This window comes from Pleuronectes platessa, chromosome 11, assembly GCF_947347685.1.
Source record: "Pleuronectes platessa chromosome 11, fPlePla1.1, whole genome shotgun sequence".
Lineage (NCBI taxonomy): Eukaryota > Metazoa > Chordata > Actinopteri > Pleuronectiformes > Pleuronectidae > Pleuronectes > Pleuronectes platessa.
Genome location: NC_070636.1, coordinates 313,372 through 328,524, shown reverse-complemented (window position 1 = coordinate 328,524; position 15,153 = coordinate 313,372). Strand labels below are relative to the sequence as shown.

Here is a 15,153-nt window from a genome sequence, read left to right as displayed (position 1 = left end):
GTGTGTGTGTGTGTGTGTGTGTGTGTGTGTGTGTGTGGGTGTGGTCTGTCATGGGATTTAAAGGCTTGTATTTCTCCCAGTGTGTGTGATCGTCTCTCAGGTGAAAACAGGTACGTCCTTCGCTCTGTTTCACACAAACTGTCGGAGTCTCTGAGTTTTTATCTATAACTTTACATGTATCAGTACCTGTAACTTTACACATATCAGTACCTGTAACTTTACATGTATCAGTACCTGTAACTTTACATGTATCAGTAATGTTCTTGTAACTTTACATGTATCATGACTGTAACTTTACATGTATCAGTAATGTACCTGTAACTTTACATGTATCAGTACCTGTAACTTTACATGTATCAGTAATGTACCTGTAACTTTACATGTATCATGACTGTAACTTTACATGTATCAGTAATGTACCTGTAACTTTACACATATCAGTACCTGTAACTTTACATGTATCAGTAATGTACCTGTAACTTTACATGTATCAGTAATGTTCTTGTAACTTTACATGTATCAGTACCTGTAACTTTACATGTATCAGTAATGTACCTGTAACTTTACATCTATCAGTACCTGTAACTTTACATGTATCAGTAATGTTCTTGTAACTTTACATGTATCAGTACCTGTAACTTTACATGTATCAGTAATGTACATGAGCAGTAAGCAACCCCCAGTCGCCGGTGTAATCTAAACGTGTGTTTGTTTTCTACACCCCCGGCTGCAGCACCAGACAAACCAGTTTGTTATCCAGTGAACCACGCCCCGAGCTGATTCCTTTATATCTCTAATTTTAATATAAATGGTTGAATCGGACCTTCAGTCACATGATCCCCAGTAACTACAACACTGTGTGCAGTGGTGGAAAGTAACTAAGTATGCTTACTCTGTATTACTGTGTCAGTACACTTTGAGTACATACTAAACAGGAACATGTATTTTCAATGCAGAGGAAGTAACTTTACTGCAGATAAAGACAGGGGTGTTTTAACGATGTGTGTGTGTTTGTGTGTGTGTGTGTGTGTGTGTGTGTGTGTGTGTGTGTGTGTGTGTGTGTGTGTGTGTGTGTGTGTGTGTGTGTGTGTGTGTGTGTGTGTGTGCTTCTCATGTCAGGACTCGTTCACCCCTTCGGCTGCTGTTTGAAACTGTTTCTCACAGATGAACACGATGGATGTGAGTAAATCTTTGGATTCTTGTGTATTTGACTGAACCTCTGGTGATTCACTCTCTGATGCTGATTCATGTTTAAACTGAAATATTTTAAACGAACTTCCAGGAAATGATCCAGGGTTAGACCACGTCTAGACCAGGATAAGACCAGGGCTAGACCAGGGTTAAACCCAGTTAGGTTGTGCTCTTGTACAGCCGTCTTTGTGAGGACACTTTGTCCGGTCCTCACTTTGTGACCCGCTGTTCAACGGACTGTTCCGGGTTGAGACTTTGTTTTATGGCTAGAATCAGGTTTAGGTTTAGGGTTAAGTTGGGGTTAGGAATTGGTTGTGATGGTTAGGGTGAGGGGCTAGGGATCGCATTATGCCAATGAGTGACCTCACTAAGATAGAAGTACAATAGTGTGTGTGTGTAAACAGGGTGGAGTTCATCTCTAAAGCCACTCCCCTCTTTCTGAACATTCCTGAAAGAGGTCTGCACTCTGAACACACCCTGAGACGTGAGACATGTTGCCTTCAGGGACACTCTGTGGCTCACACACTTTCACTCACTTGACGTGTGCGACTGTTTATCGGGACAAAGATGAATCTGTACGAAGTTTCGTTACTACTGTGACAAACACGCAAAATAAACACAAACAGGTCAAAGAGTGTGTCATGAGAAGAACATGTAGATGTGTTGTTGACGTGTTTGTCCAACAGTCCTCACTCGTCGGAGACCAATGTAAACAAAGAGCAGGTTCTCACTTCCTGGTCTCTTCCTGTTTCTGCAGCTCAGCGACGCTCTCGGAGGCCCCCCCCCTCCCAGCTGGCCAGGTACTTCCACCGGCGTCAGATCTTAAACTTCATCCTCTAAATATTAAGACTCTACTCGAATGAGACGATGTATTATTCTGATATTCCGACTCTTTTTTCACTTTAATTATTGTGGTGTGTTTTTGTTTTCTGATTGTTGATGAAATGAGGTTAAATGTTGAGATTGAAGAAAAACAATGAAAAGGTTAAAGATGCATAAAAACCCTCAGGTCAGCCCAACCCCACCTGGCCCGGAGGCTCATCTGCAGGAGGAGGAGGCGTGTGGCCCGGGGGTAACCCTCCACCGCAACCCACTGCACCTGGAGGATGGCCCAGTTCTGGACCTGGACAAGTCCCTGGACCTGGAGGATGGCCCAGTTCTGGACCTGGACAAGTCCCTGGACCTGGAGGATGGCCTAGTCCTGCAACTGGACCTGGACCTGCACCTGGAGGATGGCCCAGTTCTGCACCTGGACCAGTCCCTGGACCTGGAGGATGGCCTAGTCCTGCAACTGGACCTGGACCTGTACCTGGAGGATGGCCCAGTCCTGCACAGGGACCTGGACCTGTACCTGGAGGATGGCCCAGTCCTGCACAGGGACCTGGACCTGGACCTGGAGGATGGCCCAGTCCTGCACAGGGACCTGGACCTGGACCTGGACCTGGACCCACCTTCCCATCTGCTCCTCAGCAGAATCTGGTGAGACTCACAGACACAGTTACAGACAAAGTAACAGACAGATTTCCTAAATGGTTGTTTTCTCGTTGACAGTCGGTTCCGTTCCATCAGAATCTTCCAAATGGAGTTTATGACAAACTGCTGATCACCATCGCTGGAACCGTCAAACACAACCCTAACAAGTTAGTTGAAGGATGATGATGATGATGATGATGATGATGATGATGATGATGATGATGTTCAGCTGCTTTTATTTTGAAGGTGAACAGATTGAGGATAGAACAGATCTTAGGTTGTGGCTCAGCTGACTCACTGAATCTCCACTAATTCCAGATCATCATGTGAACTGTAGTTCCAGAACTTAAAGGATTGTGGAAGAAAGAGGAAGAAAACATGAATATGTGTTGTGACAGCGTCGTCCAGTGAACTCATGGTGTCTGGTCTTCAGGTTCACCGTGGATCTGTTGGCGTCCAAGGATTTAGCGTTTCACTTCAACCCTCGCTTCAATGACTACGGGAAGAAGGTGCTGGTCAGAAACAGCTTCATCGGAGGGAGTTGGGGCAAAGAGGAGAGGGAGGTGAAACACTTCCCCTTCGTCCCGGGTCAGGCGTTCGAGGTCAGGAACCGGTTTATGAGAAACACTCAGATTTATTAGTTGTTGTTGATGTTATGTTTTTGTGGTGACAGTGATGCTGGGTTGGTGGCTCCCTCTGGTGGCTCCCTCTGGTGGATCCCTCAGTAACAGTCTGTGCTCCTCCTCCTGCAGATTAAGATCATGTGCACCAACACAGAGTTCAAAGTGGCCGTCAACAACTCTCACCTGCTGGAATACAAACACCGGGTCCGCGACCTCAGATCCATCAACAGCATCGGCATCAACTATGACCTCACCCTGTCCAAGTTCCATATGGAGACCGTGTCCTGAGACAGATCCCCAGATCCACTGGAGATCCACTGAGGATCTAAGGGTTGGGCGGCCAGATGTGATGTGGAGATCAAGTCATTTATAAAAAATCCTTCAATAAAATGATACTATATCTGTAATAGAAGAACTAGAATGTATTAGATCTACTGTAGATCCTCAGTGGATCCTCAGTAGCTCCTCAGTGGATCCTCAGTAGATCCTCAGTAGATCCTCAGTGGATCCTCAATGGATCCTCAGTAGATCCTCAGTAGATCCTCAGCGGATCCTCAGTAGCTCCTCAGTAGCTCCTCAGTAGATCCTCAGTGGATCCTCAGTAGATCCTCAGTAGATCAACAATGGATCCTCAGTAGATCCTCAGTAGCTCCTCAGTAGATCCTCAGTAGATCCTCAGTAGCTCCTCAGTAGATCCTCAGTGGATCCTCAGTGGATCCTCAGTAGATCCTCAGTAGATCCTCAGTAGATCCTCAGTGGATCCTCAGTAGATCCTCAGTAGATCCTCAGTAGATCAACAGTGGATCCTCAGTAGATCCTCAGTAGCTCCTCAGTAGATCCTCAGTAGCTCCTCAGTAGATCATCAGTAGATCCTCAGTGGATCCTCAGTAGATCCTCAGTAGATCCTCAGTGGATCCTCAGTAGATCCTCAGTAGATCCTCAGTGGATCCTCAATGGATCCTCAGTAGATCCTCAGTAGCTCCTCAGTAGATCCTCAGTAGCTCCTCAGTAGCTCCTCAGTAGATCCTCAGTGGATCCTCAGTGGATCCTCAGTGGATCCTCCTGTAGCTGTGTGTTCTTCAGTTGGAACTCGTATGATTCACACAAATAAATGGTTCCTCTTCAACTTGCTGCTGTTTGTGTGTTTGTGTGTTTGTGTGTCCGTATCACAGGACAACAACAAAACCTGACACCTGATGTCTGACTATCATAAATACACAATATGAATATAAACACAGATCATTTACCATTCATTACATGGTGAGCTTGAAAGGTTTCAACTGAAATAATAAGACTAAAGCTGTCAGACACACAATGAGAATCAGGTAAGGACAGAAGGAATAACAGACATGAGGACAGACGGAATAAGAGACATTAGGACAGAAGGAATAACAGACATCAGGACAGAAGGAATAACAGACATGAGGACAGACGGAATAAGAGACATTAGGACAGAAGGAATAAGAGACATTAGGACAGAAGGAATAACAGACATGAGGACAGACGGAATAAGAGTCATTAGGACAGAAGGAATAAGAGACATGAGGACAGAAGGAATCAGAGACATTAGGACAGAAGGAATAAAAGACATGAGGACAGAAGGAATAACAGACATGAGGACAGAAGGAATAACAGACATGAGGACAGAAGGAATCAGAGACATTAGGACAGAAGGAATAAAAGACATGAGGACAGAAGGAATAACAGACATTAGGACAGAAGGAATAACAGACATGAGGACAGACGGAATAAGAGTCATTAGGACAGACGGAATAACAGACATTAGGACAGACGGAATAACAGACATTAGGACAGACGGAATAACAGACATTAGGACAGAAGGAATAAGAGTTATTAGGACAGAAGGAATAAGAGACATTAGGACAGAAGGAATAACAGACATTAGGACAGAAGGAATAACAGACATTAGGACAGAAGGAATAAGAGACATGAGGACAGAAGGAATAAGAGACATTAGGACAGAAGGAATAAGAGACATGAGGACAGAAGGAATAAAAGACATTAGGACAGAAGGAATAAGAGACATGAGGACAGAAGGAATAAGAGACATGAGGACAGAAGGAATAAAAGACATGAGGACAGAAGGAATCAGAGACATTAGGACAGACGGAATAAGAGTCATTAGGACAGAAGGAATAAAAGACATGAGGAAAGAAGGAATAAGAGACATTAGGACAGACGGAATAAGAGTCATTAGGACAGAAGGAATAACAGACATCAGGACAGAAGGAATAACAGACATGAGGACAGACGGAATAAGAGTCATTAGGACAGAAGGAATAAGAGACATTAGGACAGAAGGAATAAGAGACATGAGGACAGACGGAATAAGAGTCATTAGGACAGAAGGAATAAGAGACATTAGGACAGAAGGAATAAGAGACATTAGGACAGAAGGAATAACAGACATTAGGACAGAAGGAATAACAGACATGAGGACAGAAGGAATAACAGACATGAGGACAGACGGAATAAGAGTCATTAGGACAGAAGGAATAACAGACATTAGGACAGAAGGAATAACAGACATGAGGACAGAAGGAATAACAGACATGAGGACAGACGGAATAAGGGTCATTAGGACAGAAGGAATAAGAGACATTAGGACAGAAGGAATAAGAGACATTAGGATAGAAGGAATAACAGACATGAGGACAGACGGAATAAGAGACATTAGGACAGAAGGAATAACAGACATGAGGACAGAAGGAATCAGAGACATCAGGACAGAAGGAATAAAAGACATTAGGACAGAAGGAATAACAGACATTAGGACAGAAGGAATAAGAGACATTAGGACAGAAGGAATAACAGACATGAGGACAGAAGGAATCAGAGACATTAGGACAGAAGGAATAAGAGACATTAGGATAGAAGGAATAACAGACATGAGGACAGAAGGAATAACAGACATTAGGACAGAAGGAATAACAGACATTAGGACAGAAGGAATAAAAGACATTAGGACAGAAGGAATAAAAGACATGAGGACAGAAGGAATAAGAGACATTAGGACAGAAGGAATAAGAGACATTAGGACAGAAGGAATAACAGACATGAGGACAGAAGGAATAACAGACATGAGGAAAGAAGGAATAAGAGACATTAGGACAGAAGGAATACAAGACATTAGGACAGAAGGAATAAAAGACATGAGGAAAGAAGGAATAAGAGACATTAGGACAGGATCATTTAATTAAATAATACAATGTTACACAAACTTTTACAATAGGTGGCGGTGTGCACCTTCAGTTTGCGAGGAGAGGAAGAAGAAGAAGAAGAAGAAGAAGAAGAAGAAGAAGAAGAAGAAGTCTTGACGTAAATAAGTCTTCGTTACGTCATGACGCAGCAGCTGTACGTCAAAGTGTTCGGTAAGTCGTCTGTAGTTCCAGTGACTGATCCCCGGGAGAAGAACCGACAGCTCCGGTGATGGCGGAGCTCCGTTAAAAGCTCTGTGTTCACCGGCGGAACCGGAGGAGGCTCAGGTGACGTCACCCGGAGGACCGGAGGGCTTCCGGACCCAGTCGCAGTGACTCCCCGTCAGGAGGCTGTGACCCTCGGCCCGTGTCCGCTCGGCTGCCGGTGTCCGCCGGAGCGCGTGAACCCAGAAGGACGCACCTGGTTCTACAAGACGTCAGGTTGGTGACATGTCGTTTCATTTGGCCGTTAGCCTCTGAGGCTAGTCAGTTAGCCAGGTGTACCATGGCTTCAAACGGCCGTGGCTAGTAGCAAGCTAGTTAGCACCATGGCTAGTAAAGTTTGCCTACCTGTGTCTTTGGTCAGTTCCGGTTCCAGACCGGGTGTGGCGTCGGTAGCGGGTCAGGAGCTTTGTTTACTGTCCCCTGCAGACACGGGTCCAGCGTCAGGTCGGTGCTGGACACAACAGACTGCTGTGGGTTAGTTCAGATGGGTTACACCGGTCAGTTACCACCGGTCAGTTACCACCGGTCAGTTAACACCGGTCAGTTAACACAGGTCAGTTAACACCGGTCAGTTAACACCGGTCAGTTAACACCGGTCAGTTAACACAGGTCAGTTAACACCGGTCAGTTACCACCGGTCAGTTAACACAGGTCAGTAACCTGAAGCACCTGCTGCTGTGGGTTAGTTCAGATGGGTTACACCGGTCAGTTACCACCGGTCAGTTAACACAGGTCAGTTAACACCGGTCAGTTAACACCGGTCAGTTAACACAGGTCAGTTAACACCGGTCAGTTAACACAGGTCAGTTAACACAGGTCAGTTAACACTAGTCAGTTACCACCGGTCAGTTACCACAGGTCAGTTAACACAGGTCAGTAACCTGAAGCACCTGCTGCTGTGGGTTAGTTCAGCTGGTTATGTTTAGTATTAATCATTAGTAAATGGTGATGGATTGTAATACACCACGCAGCTGAATATGTGGCTGTGTTTTAAGTTATAGATATTATATATAAACATTAATAAAGTTCAGATCAAACACTTTGACTGTAATAGTCTCATTTGTTTGGATTGGTGTTGACACGTGACTGTGAAGTAACTGACACAAGTTGAACTGATAAAGTCAGTTTCCTGTGAGTCTTCACTCTCTAACTGATAACTCCAGTGACAGCAGGGACAGACATGTCTGTACCTAATACTGTCTATGGTCTGTACCTAATACAGTCTATGGTCTGTACCTAATACTGTCTATGGTCTGTACCTAATACAGTCTATGGTCTGTACCTAATACAGTCTATGGTCTGTACCTAATACAGTCTGTGGTCTGTACCTAATACAGTCTATGGTCTGTACTTGCTGGTTGAGCAGGGACAGACATGTCTGTACCTAATACAGTCTGTGGTCTGTACCTAATACAGTCTATGGTCTGTACCTAATACAGTCTGTGGTCTGTACCTGCTGGTTGAGCAGGGACAGACATGTCTGTACCTAATACAATCTATGGTCTGTACCTAATACAGTCTATGGTCTGTACCTAATACAGTCTGTGGTCTGTACCTGCTGGTTGAGCAGGGACAGACATGTCTGTACCTAATACAGTCTATGGTCTGTACCTAATACAGTCTGTGGTCTGTACCTGCTGGTTGAGCAGGGACAGACATGTCTGTACCTAATACAGTCTATGGTCTGTACCTAATACAGTCTATGGTCTGTACCTAATACAGTCTGTGGTCTGTACCTGCTGGTTGAGCAGGGACAGACATGTCTGTACCTAATACAGTCTGTGGTCTGTACCTAATACAGTCTATGGTCTGTACCTAATACAGTCTGTGGTCTGTACCTAATACAGTCTATGGTCTGTACCTAATACAGTCTATGGTCTGTACCTAATACAGTCTGTGGTCTGTGCTGGACGCAGCAGGGCAGTAGAATCAGCTGTGAATGAGCCGACAGATGATCCAACCGAACCGCTCCAGAGGTGTGTGTGTCTGTGTGTGTGTGTGTTTTCCCAGCATGCCTTGTGGTTGAGGGTGTGGTTGTCTGGCTGAACAGGCTGAAACAAGCTTCAGGTGGTTTTGTTTCACAAACACAGGAACTGAGTCTGCAGCAGTTGTTGTGATTGTTCTTCAAGTTCATATTTAAAGAGGATCAGTGATACACAATCTCCAAGTCGACGTCTCTGTTTTCTGTGTGTATGGCACGTACACACTCACTGTAACACACAAACAAACTTCACCCGTAAAATCCTTGTCATCACAGATGCTTGTTTATTTACTGTTGCTAATTGAGTGTGTCTGTGTGTGTGTTTCCCTGCAGGTTGTCTGTGTCCTGACTTTGACGAGTCTCAGGCGTCTGGTTTTGTTTCTTGTCGGGGGGGCGGGCCCTCACTGTGAATGTTTGGGAGATCTGAAGCTGCAGGATCATAGGAGCTGTCCAGGAACCGCCCCCCACTACTGCCAACCAATCAGCACGCAGCCTGGAGGTAACCCTCTCTCACACAAACATCACATTTCTTGATGTCTCTTTTGATTGGTTGTTTTTCAAACTACGACTCCCAAGGTGCATTTCACCAACTAACCACACCTCCTCATAACTCTGGGCTCAATCACAGGAGGAGGCTCATGGGTAATGTAGTGTTTTTTCCGAAAGGGCTAATTAGACTGAAGTCAGAACCACTGGCTGGAAATAAAGATGTCGACAGATCTCCACTTCCTTTACAATTCAAACGAAATATCTCAGATACAAATGCTGCCATCTTGAACAATTTTTTTTATCAAAAACATATTTGTTGTAAACATGGAGGAGGCAGGGCTATACTGAAGCCAGCCACCAGGGGGCTATCCGGACGGAAGCTGTCATGTTTATATTCACAACGTAAACCTTTGTGATGGTTCCTTAAAGCCTGCTGCCCCCTAGAGGACATCCTGAAGTGTGAAGTGTTTACAAAACAATCTTAATAGAACTGATTGAGTGGAAGCCTCCGTGATCTGGATCTGGATAACCGGCTGGAGGTTGTGTAGCTGCGGCAGAAAACCCTGATCAACTTGTAACTGGGCTCCAGCTGCAGAGTGTTTTCACTTTGTGAGCAGGATTCATCCACAGTTTGTTTTCTCTTTTCTCCTCCATGTTTGATTTTCTTCTGATGTCACATGCACACTCCAGTAGAGAAGGTAATGCACCCCCAAGTGCCAACCGCCATAAAACAACAAAAAAAGAATCTCGTGTGTTTCTGTGAGATTCCAAGTCTCTGGAATCTCCTCTGGGAAATCGTGTCTTACAAACGGGGAGTGTGTTGTGATGGAAATTCATCTTGAGATTTGAAATAATGAAATTCTCAGACCGGAGTTGCTTTTGAGTCTTTATAATAATAAGTTCTGCAGAGTTAACAAGCACTTGTGATCAAAATGGAACAACTGGCTGCAAGTTCACAAAAGACAGAACTTACACAAAGAGGCGTTTCATAACACATAATATGAAAAACAGAAGACATGCCAGAACTAATACAAAGCGGTGCTTCATAAAAGAAGAAAACAGATATGAACTCCTCCTCTGTGTCTTTCTGCTGTAGCTGAGTCCCTGTTTGTCCCGGCCACAGCAGTGAGACACCTGGTCAGTTGAATTGTCCCTGACCGTGTCTGTGAGCTTCTGTCCAAACCATCTAGTCTGTGCGTCCTGAAGATTCTACAGTCCTCTGTCTTTGTGTCTGTGGTGTCCCGCCTCTCAGGATCGGTCAGGAGTGGAAAATCCTCCAGTGTGCAGAAGCCTTTAGGTTCACCATGAAATACGGTTTTTATTTATGGCTCTCAAATTTTCCTGGAAACTTTCCTGATGATTTCCAATACATAAACTGTTATTATAGCTCCTCGTTACAAGGATATTTCTGAGAAAGTCCGACACAACTAGGGGCTGATTATTGGAAATGGAGGAAGTGTTTGTTGTGGCAGTTCTTAATAAAGTGAAGTCTTGGCGAAGAAGATGATTCCATAAAGATTTTCATAACTAGAGTTCTTCTGGAATCGTCCTGCTGTATTGAACTCCTGCGTGGACCTGATGTCACATACATCATGTAGGATGACATCACTGCTGATGTAACGTCATGAAAAAATGAGTGTTTGTATCAAACCTCACTCATTGTGGTTACACAATCCACCCCCCCCCCCCACACACACACACCCACTCCCCCAAAACACTGCAGCAGCATTGGGCTGAGCCAGAAAGAAAACTTTATTTATTTGTTTTGATCAATATATTAACTCTTAAGAATTTATCATCCAGAAGAGAAGTAGTGGAAGAAGTGTTCTCATGTTTTACCAAAGCAAAAGAACAAATAGTGGAATGATTAGACTGATTCATCACGTCAGCTGGTGAATGAGTGTGAGCTGCTGTGAACTTCCTTCAGGATCAATAAAGTTTCATATTTAGCATTGATGTGAATTTAATAACTATGTTATGTAAATGAACTTCTCTCTCTCTGTAGAATGTAAGAAAATAATCGTCACAAAAGAGCAGTTTGTGCAGATATTGTCGATGTGCGACTGGGAATAATTAGGATTACACAACCTGAAGTCAGAGACTCATAAGAGCAGAAACAGATGTAAACACAGAGAGGTCGGAGGTCACACTGTGAACAGGAAGTAGTTTCTTCTCCAGGCTGTGTCACATGACCGTTTCTTTACACGTTTGAGGTTTAGATTCACATCGACTCATCGGCTTCATCACCATCCACTGTGATTCAATATCCTTCTTCCCCTCTTCTCCCCAATGGAGCCTTAGAGACAGAAACAGCTGCAAAGCACAGATCCAAAACAAGACAAACAGTACAGGTAGTGAGTGAGTGTGTGTGTGTTTGTGTGTGTGTGTGAGAGAATTGTCTATAAAAACAACAACACGTTTCCACTTGCTCCGGAACTGAAGCCAAAAAATCTTGGGTAGAGATGCTGCCATCTTGTGGTGATGACGTCATTTACAGTCTGTGCAGCAGTGATGATGAAGTGGAGCCGGGGTATCCAGGTCCCGCCCATACACACACTCAACCAATTAGGAGTCAGTGTCAGCTGTCAATCAGGACGTCTCGGCCTGTTTTCATATCATCAAATAACTGATTCAAACCAAACTGATCAGAAACGTGAACAAACGTCAGAGAGATGATGTTCTTCATATCTTCTCTGTTTCCTTCTCAGGACCATGATGCATCTGAAGTCACATCCACAGCTCGTGTGCTCGGCCGTGCACGTGGAGGCGGCCGGGGTTCAGACATCCCAGCGGAGCAGTCTGTTTGTGGGCCAGCAGGGGGAGCTGCTGAAGATCAGCAGCAGCCGGCTTCCATTCAGTGTCATCTCGACCAACACACTTTGTTGTATCAACACAACCAGCGGCAGCAGTGTGGCTTCGCTGCGGCTGAAGTCGTCCTGCAGCGCCGCCCTGCAGCTCCTCCCCCCCCCGCCACCAGGCTGCCAGAACGACACATGCAGACTCTACCAGACCGACACCGAGGACACGGAGACCCCGCTGGACATCTGGACAGTCATCAAGCCGGGACATGTCCGAGAGAAGATCGCCATGTTTGCATCAGAGGGAGGAGGGACGGAGGCGGGAGGCGGTGGAAGCACCTCCTGCAGCAGCTCAGGCTTCTGGGACAGGAAGCTGCCGGTGTCGTGTCAGACACGAACCATCACGGCAAAGGGCAGCCGGGAGGAGAAGAGCAGCGCCAAGCGACGCCGCAGGGCTGGAAGCAGTCACCGCCTGAGGACCCGAGTCCTGGACCCTCAGCAACACACTCCTGAACCGTCTCCTCAGAGGTCAGGGGTCGGGCAGCGTGAAGGTGAGGAGGTGACGGAGGTGACGGAGGAGGAGCAGCAGAAGGTGTCAGTAGTGGAGATGGTGGCGTTCCTGGAGCAGAGGACGAGCGAGCAGCAGATAGACAGTAAACCTGCTCTCACTGTCCAGAGGAGCTCCGCCTCCATCACGCTCCTCAGACCCAGGGAGGGCCCCGAGGTCCGAGGGGAGGAGCCGGAGAGCCTCAGTGTGACGGACATGGTGGCCAAGCTGGAGTCGGAGTGCGTGAGGAGGACGGAGGGAGATCTGTCGAGGAGCAACAGCCTGAGACGGACGGTGGGACGAGTCCTGCTCGCCGCTGGGGACCAGAGCTCCGCCCCCTCCCGTCCAGCGTCTGTGACACTGTCAATGACATCATCAGCTTCTGCATCATCGCTGCTGGGAGCTCAGAGTCCAATCAGCTGCTCAATGACCCCGTTTAGAGACACCTGCCTGAGCTGTGACCACGCCCCCTCACTCTTCTCATGTGAGGCTGGGGGGGCTGGGGGGGGCAGCGTCACAGACACCGAGCCTCAGCCCGGCTTGTTGTTTTTGTCTCTGCTTCCTGCACATCCCCCCCCTCCCCCCACAGAGCCCCGCCCCCCTGCCGTAGGTTACTCTCCTAACTCTGACAGCCAATCAGATAACAGGGGGAGGAGACAGGCTGACGGGCGTCAGGAAGAGGAAGTCGCAGGTTTGAGTCTTTGCTGTGAGGCGGTGCAGCCGAGCCGCCGGGCCTCCGTGTCACATGACTTCCTGGAGATGCGTCAGCGGCTGCAGCAGCTGCTGGAGCCGCAGCCGCACCTGGTGGTGCTGCCCCACCACCTGCTGCTGAAGATCCTCGGGCTGCTGCCGACCCAGAGCCTCGCCGCGCTCAAGTGCTGCTGCAGCTTCTTCAGCTTCCTCATGGACACGTACGGCGTGCGGCCGGCCGACTCGCTCTGGGTGTCCGACCCCCGCTACAGCGACGACCCCTGCAAGCAGTGCAAGAGGAGGAGGGGCCGGGGGGACGTGTCCCGGTGCCGCTGGCACCACAAACCGTTCTGCCAGGCGCTGCCGTACGGCCCGGGCTACTGGATGTGTTGCCATGGCACCCGCAGGGACGCGCCTGGCTGCAACGTGGGTCTCCATGACAACCGCTGGGTGCCGGCGTTCCACAGCATCAACGTTCCGATCTACAGGAGAAACCTCGTGGACCACTGAGCCGCTCCCATGATGCACCAGCTGACCAGAAGCTCATGGATCGAATCATGTGACCAGGGCGGTTTCTCGTCATGTGACAGAATCATGAGTCGGTTCAGATTCTGATTTAAAGATTCAGAAACTCAAGTTCCTTCTTGTGCTCTGACAGAAGAACCGTGTGGCGCCCCCTACTGCTCAAACCCCACCTCATCGTAAACACTGTGCTCACATCACTGACGTTCTCCTGATTCCTCTGTTTTCTACAGAAACACTTATCAGTGGTTCACAGATGAAGAGGAGTCCCGGCCAGGACTCTTCCTCACTGCCGTCAGTTATCTGTTGTCTACTGATCCATCGACTGAAGTGTCAGAGGAACACGGTGACAGCAGGAGGTCGATCAGTTCATCATCCAAACGGCTCCTGTCCATCAACTGATCAGTTGACTGATGGATGAAGCTCCACATCTCACGTGGTCTTCATCAGCAGGAGCTCCCTTCAAAGAGTTTGTCATCATGTCTGATGAAAACCCTGAGACGGTGGAAAGCTGCAGAAAATCACTGAATAGAAATAGTTGATGAAATAATTGTGATGATTTGTGTGGATGCAGATCAGCTCCTGCTTTAATCAACCGACGGATCATCTGCTGCTTTATAATTGTGTTTGTTTTTTCACCTGTTGATCGACATCGATTTCAATCGGTGACTTTTCAAACCCGCCTGGAGGTTAGGTGAGTGGGGGCGGGGCTTCAGGGGCGGGGCTCCAGGGGGCGGGGCTTCAGGGGGTCTGAGTGGAGGAACTTAATATGCACCTTGTTTGTGTTTACATGAGTCTAAAGGAGGTTTGTTATTGATGTTCAGTCAGCAGCTGAGTGATCCTCTCAGGACCGAGGGTAGGATTCTGAAACGTGGCCTTGATGCAATATGAAACTGGAATGTAGAGATTATAAAAAAGAATATCGGGAGAAAATATAACTTTTGTTTTTGTTTTTTTTAAGTTTTATTGGTTTCACTTTTCAGGCTGTCCTGGTTTGTTCTCTGTTGAAGATCTTTAATAAAGTGTTTTCTCATTGGTTTGTTTGGGTTTTAAAATAAAGACTTGTTTTTTCCATTTTATCGATTTTGTCAGAACATTTCTGCAAAAAACTTTCACTCTTTGATGGTTTATTTCTCATAATTGAACAAGTCCCCGACCTCTGCTCTCTTCTTTATGAACAATAGTGTTTTAAAAGAAGTTATTGGCTCGTGTCATGTTTCCATCACTGCCAATCAGAGTCATGTGACCCAGGAGTGAATCCAGATTGGTCCCAGTCTCACTGGAGACAATGGCCGGATGTTAAACTGGTCTGTGGGTTTGGACCATCTCAGTCACTGGTTCAACTCCACTTCCTGAACAGCTCATCTGTTTCCCCCCCCCCCCCCGTTTTATATAT

At 46.7% G+C, this 15,153-nt stretch overlaps 2 protein-coding genes across 3 annotated transcripts; both read left to right on the top strand.

Moving 5' to 3' along the window:
- The first annotated feature begins 67 nt into the window (after positions 1-67).
- On the top strand, positions 68-4,413 carry lgals3b (lectin, galactoside binding soluble 3b). Of its 2 annotated transcripts, none has more exons than XM_053435243.1 (7): positions 68-110; positions 1,120-1,179; positions 1,949-1,991; positions 2,201-2,670; positions 2,743-2,831; positions 3,098-3,266; positions 3,417-4,413. In XM_053435243.1, exons 2-7 carry the CDS (start codon positions 1,165-1,167, stop codon positions 3,573-3,575), a joined length of 945 nt encoding a protein of 314 aa, XP_053291218.1. In that variant the 5' UTR covers positions 68-110; positions 1,120-1,164; the 3' UTR covers positions 3,576-4,413. The 2 variants fall into 2 exon arrangements, with proteins under 2 accessions (XP_053291218.1, XP_053291219.1); XM_053435244.1 differs by lacking the exon at positions 68-110 and adding an exon at positions 737-882.
- Positions 4,414-6,579: 2,166 nt separating this feature from the next.
- On the top strand, positions 6,580-14,836 carry fbxo34 (F-box protein 34). Its single transcript, XM_053435261.1, has 3 exons — positions 6,580-6,946; positions 9,045-9,210; positions 11,909-14,836. Exon 3 carries the CDS (start codon positions 11,913-11,915, stop codon positions 13,743-13,745), a length of 1,833 nt encoding a protein of 610 aa, XP_053291236.1. The 5' UTR covers positions 6,580-6,946; positions 9,045-9,210; positions 11,909-11,912; the 3' UTR covers positions 13,746-14,836.
- Positions 14,837-15,153: the final 317 nt, after the last annotated feature.

What these genes read in the sequence shown, in the direction of transcription:
- fbxo34 (XM_053435261.1), top strand. Translation starts at nt 11,913, where the DNA reads ATGATGCATCTGAAGTCACATCCACAGCTCGTGTGCTCGGCCGTGCAC.
- lgals3b (XM_053435243.1), top strand. An exon ending in CCCCCCTCCCAGCTGGCCAG is followed by an intron (nt 1,992 to 2,200) that starts GTACTTCCACCG and finishes AAAAACCCTCAG; the next exon opens with GTCAGCCCAACCCCACCTGG. An exon ending in CTGCTCCTCAGCAGAATCTG is followed by an intron (nt 2,671 to 2,742) that starts GTGAGACTCACA and finishes TCTCGTTGACAG; the next exon opens with TCGGTTCCGTTCCATCAGAA.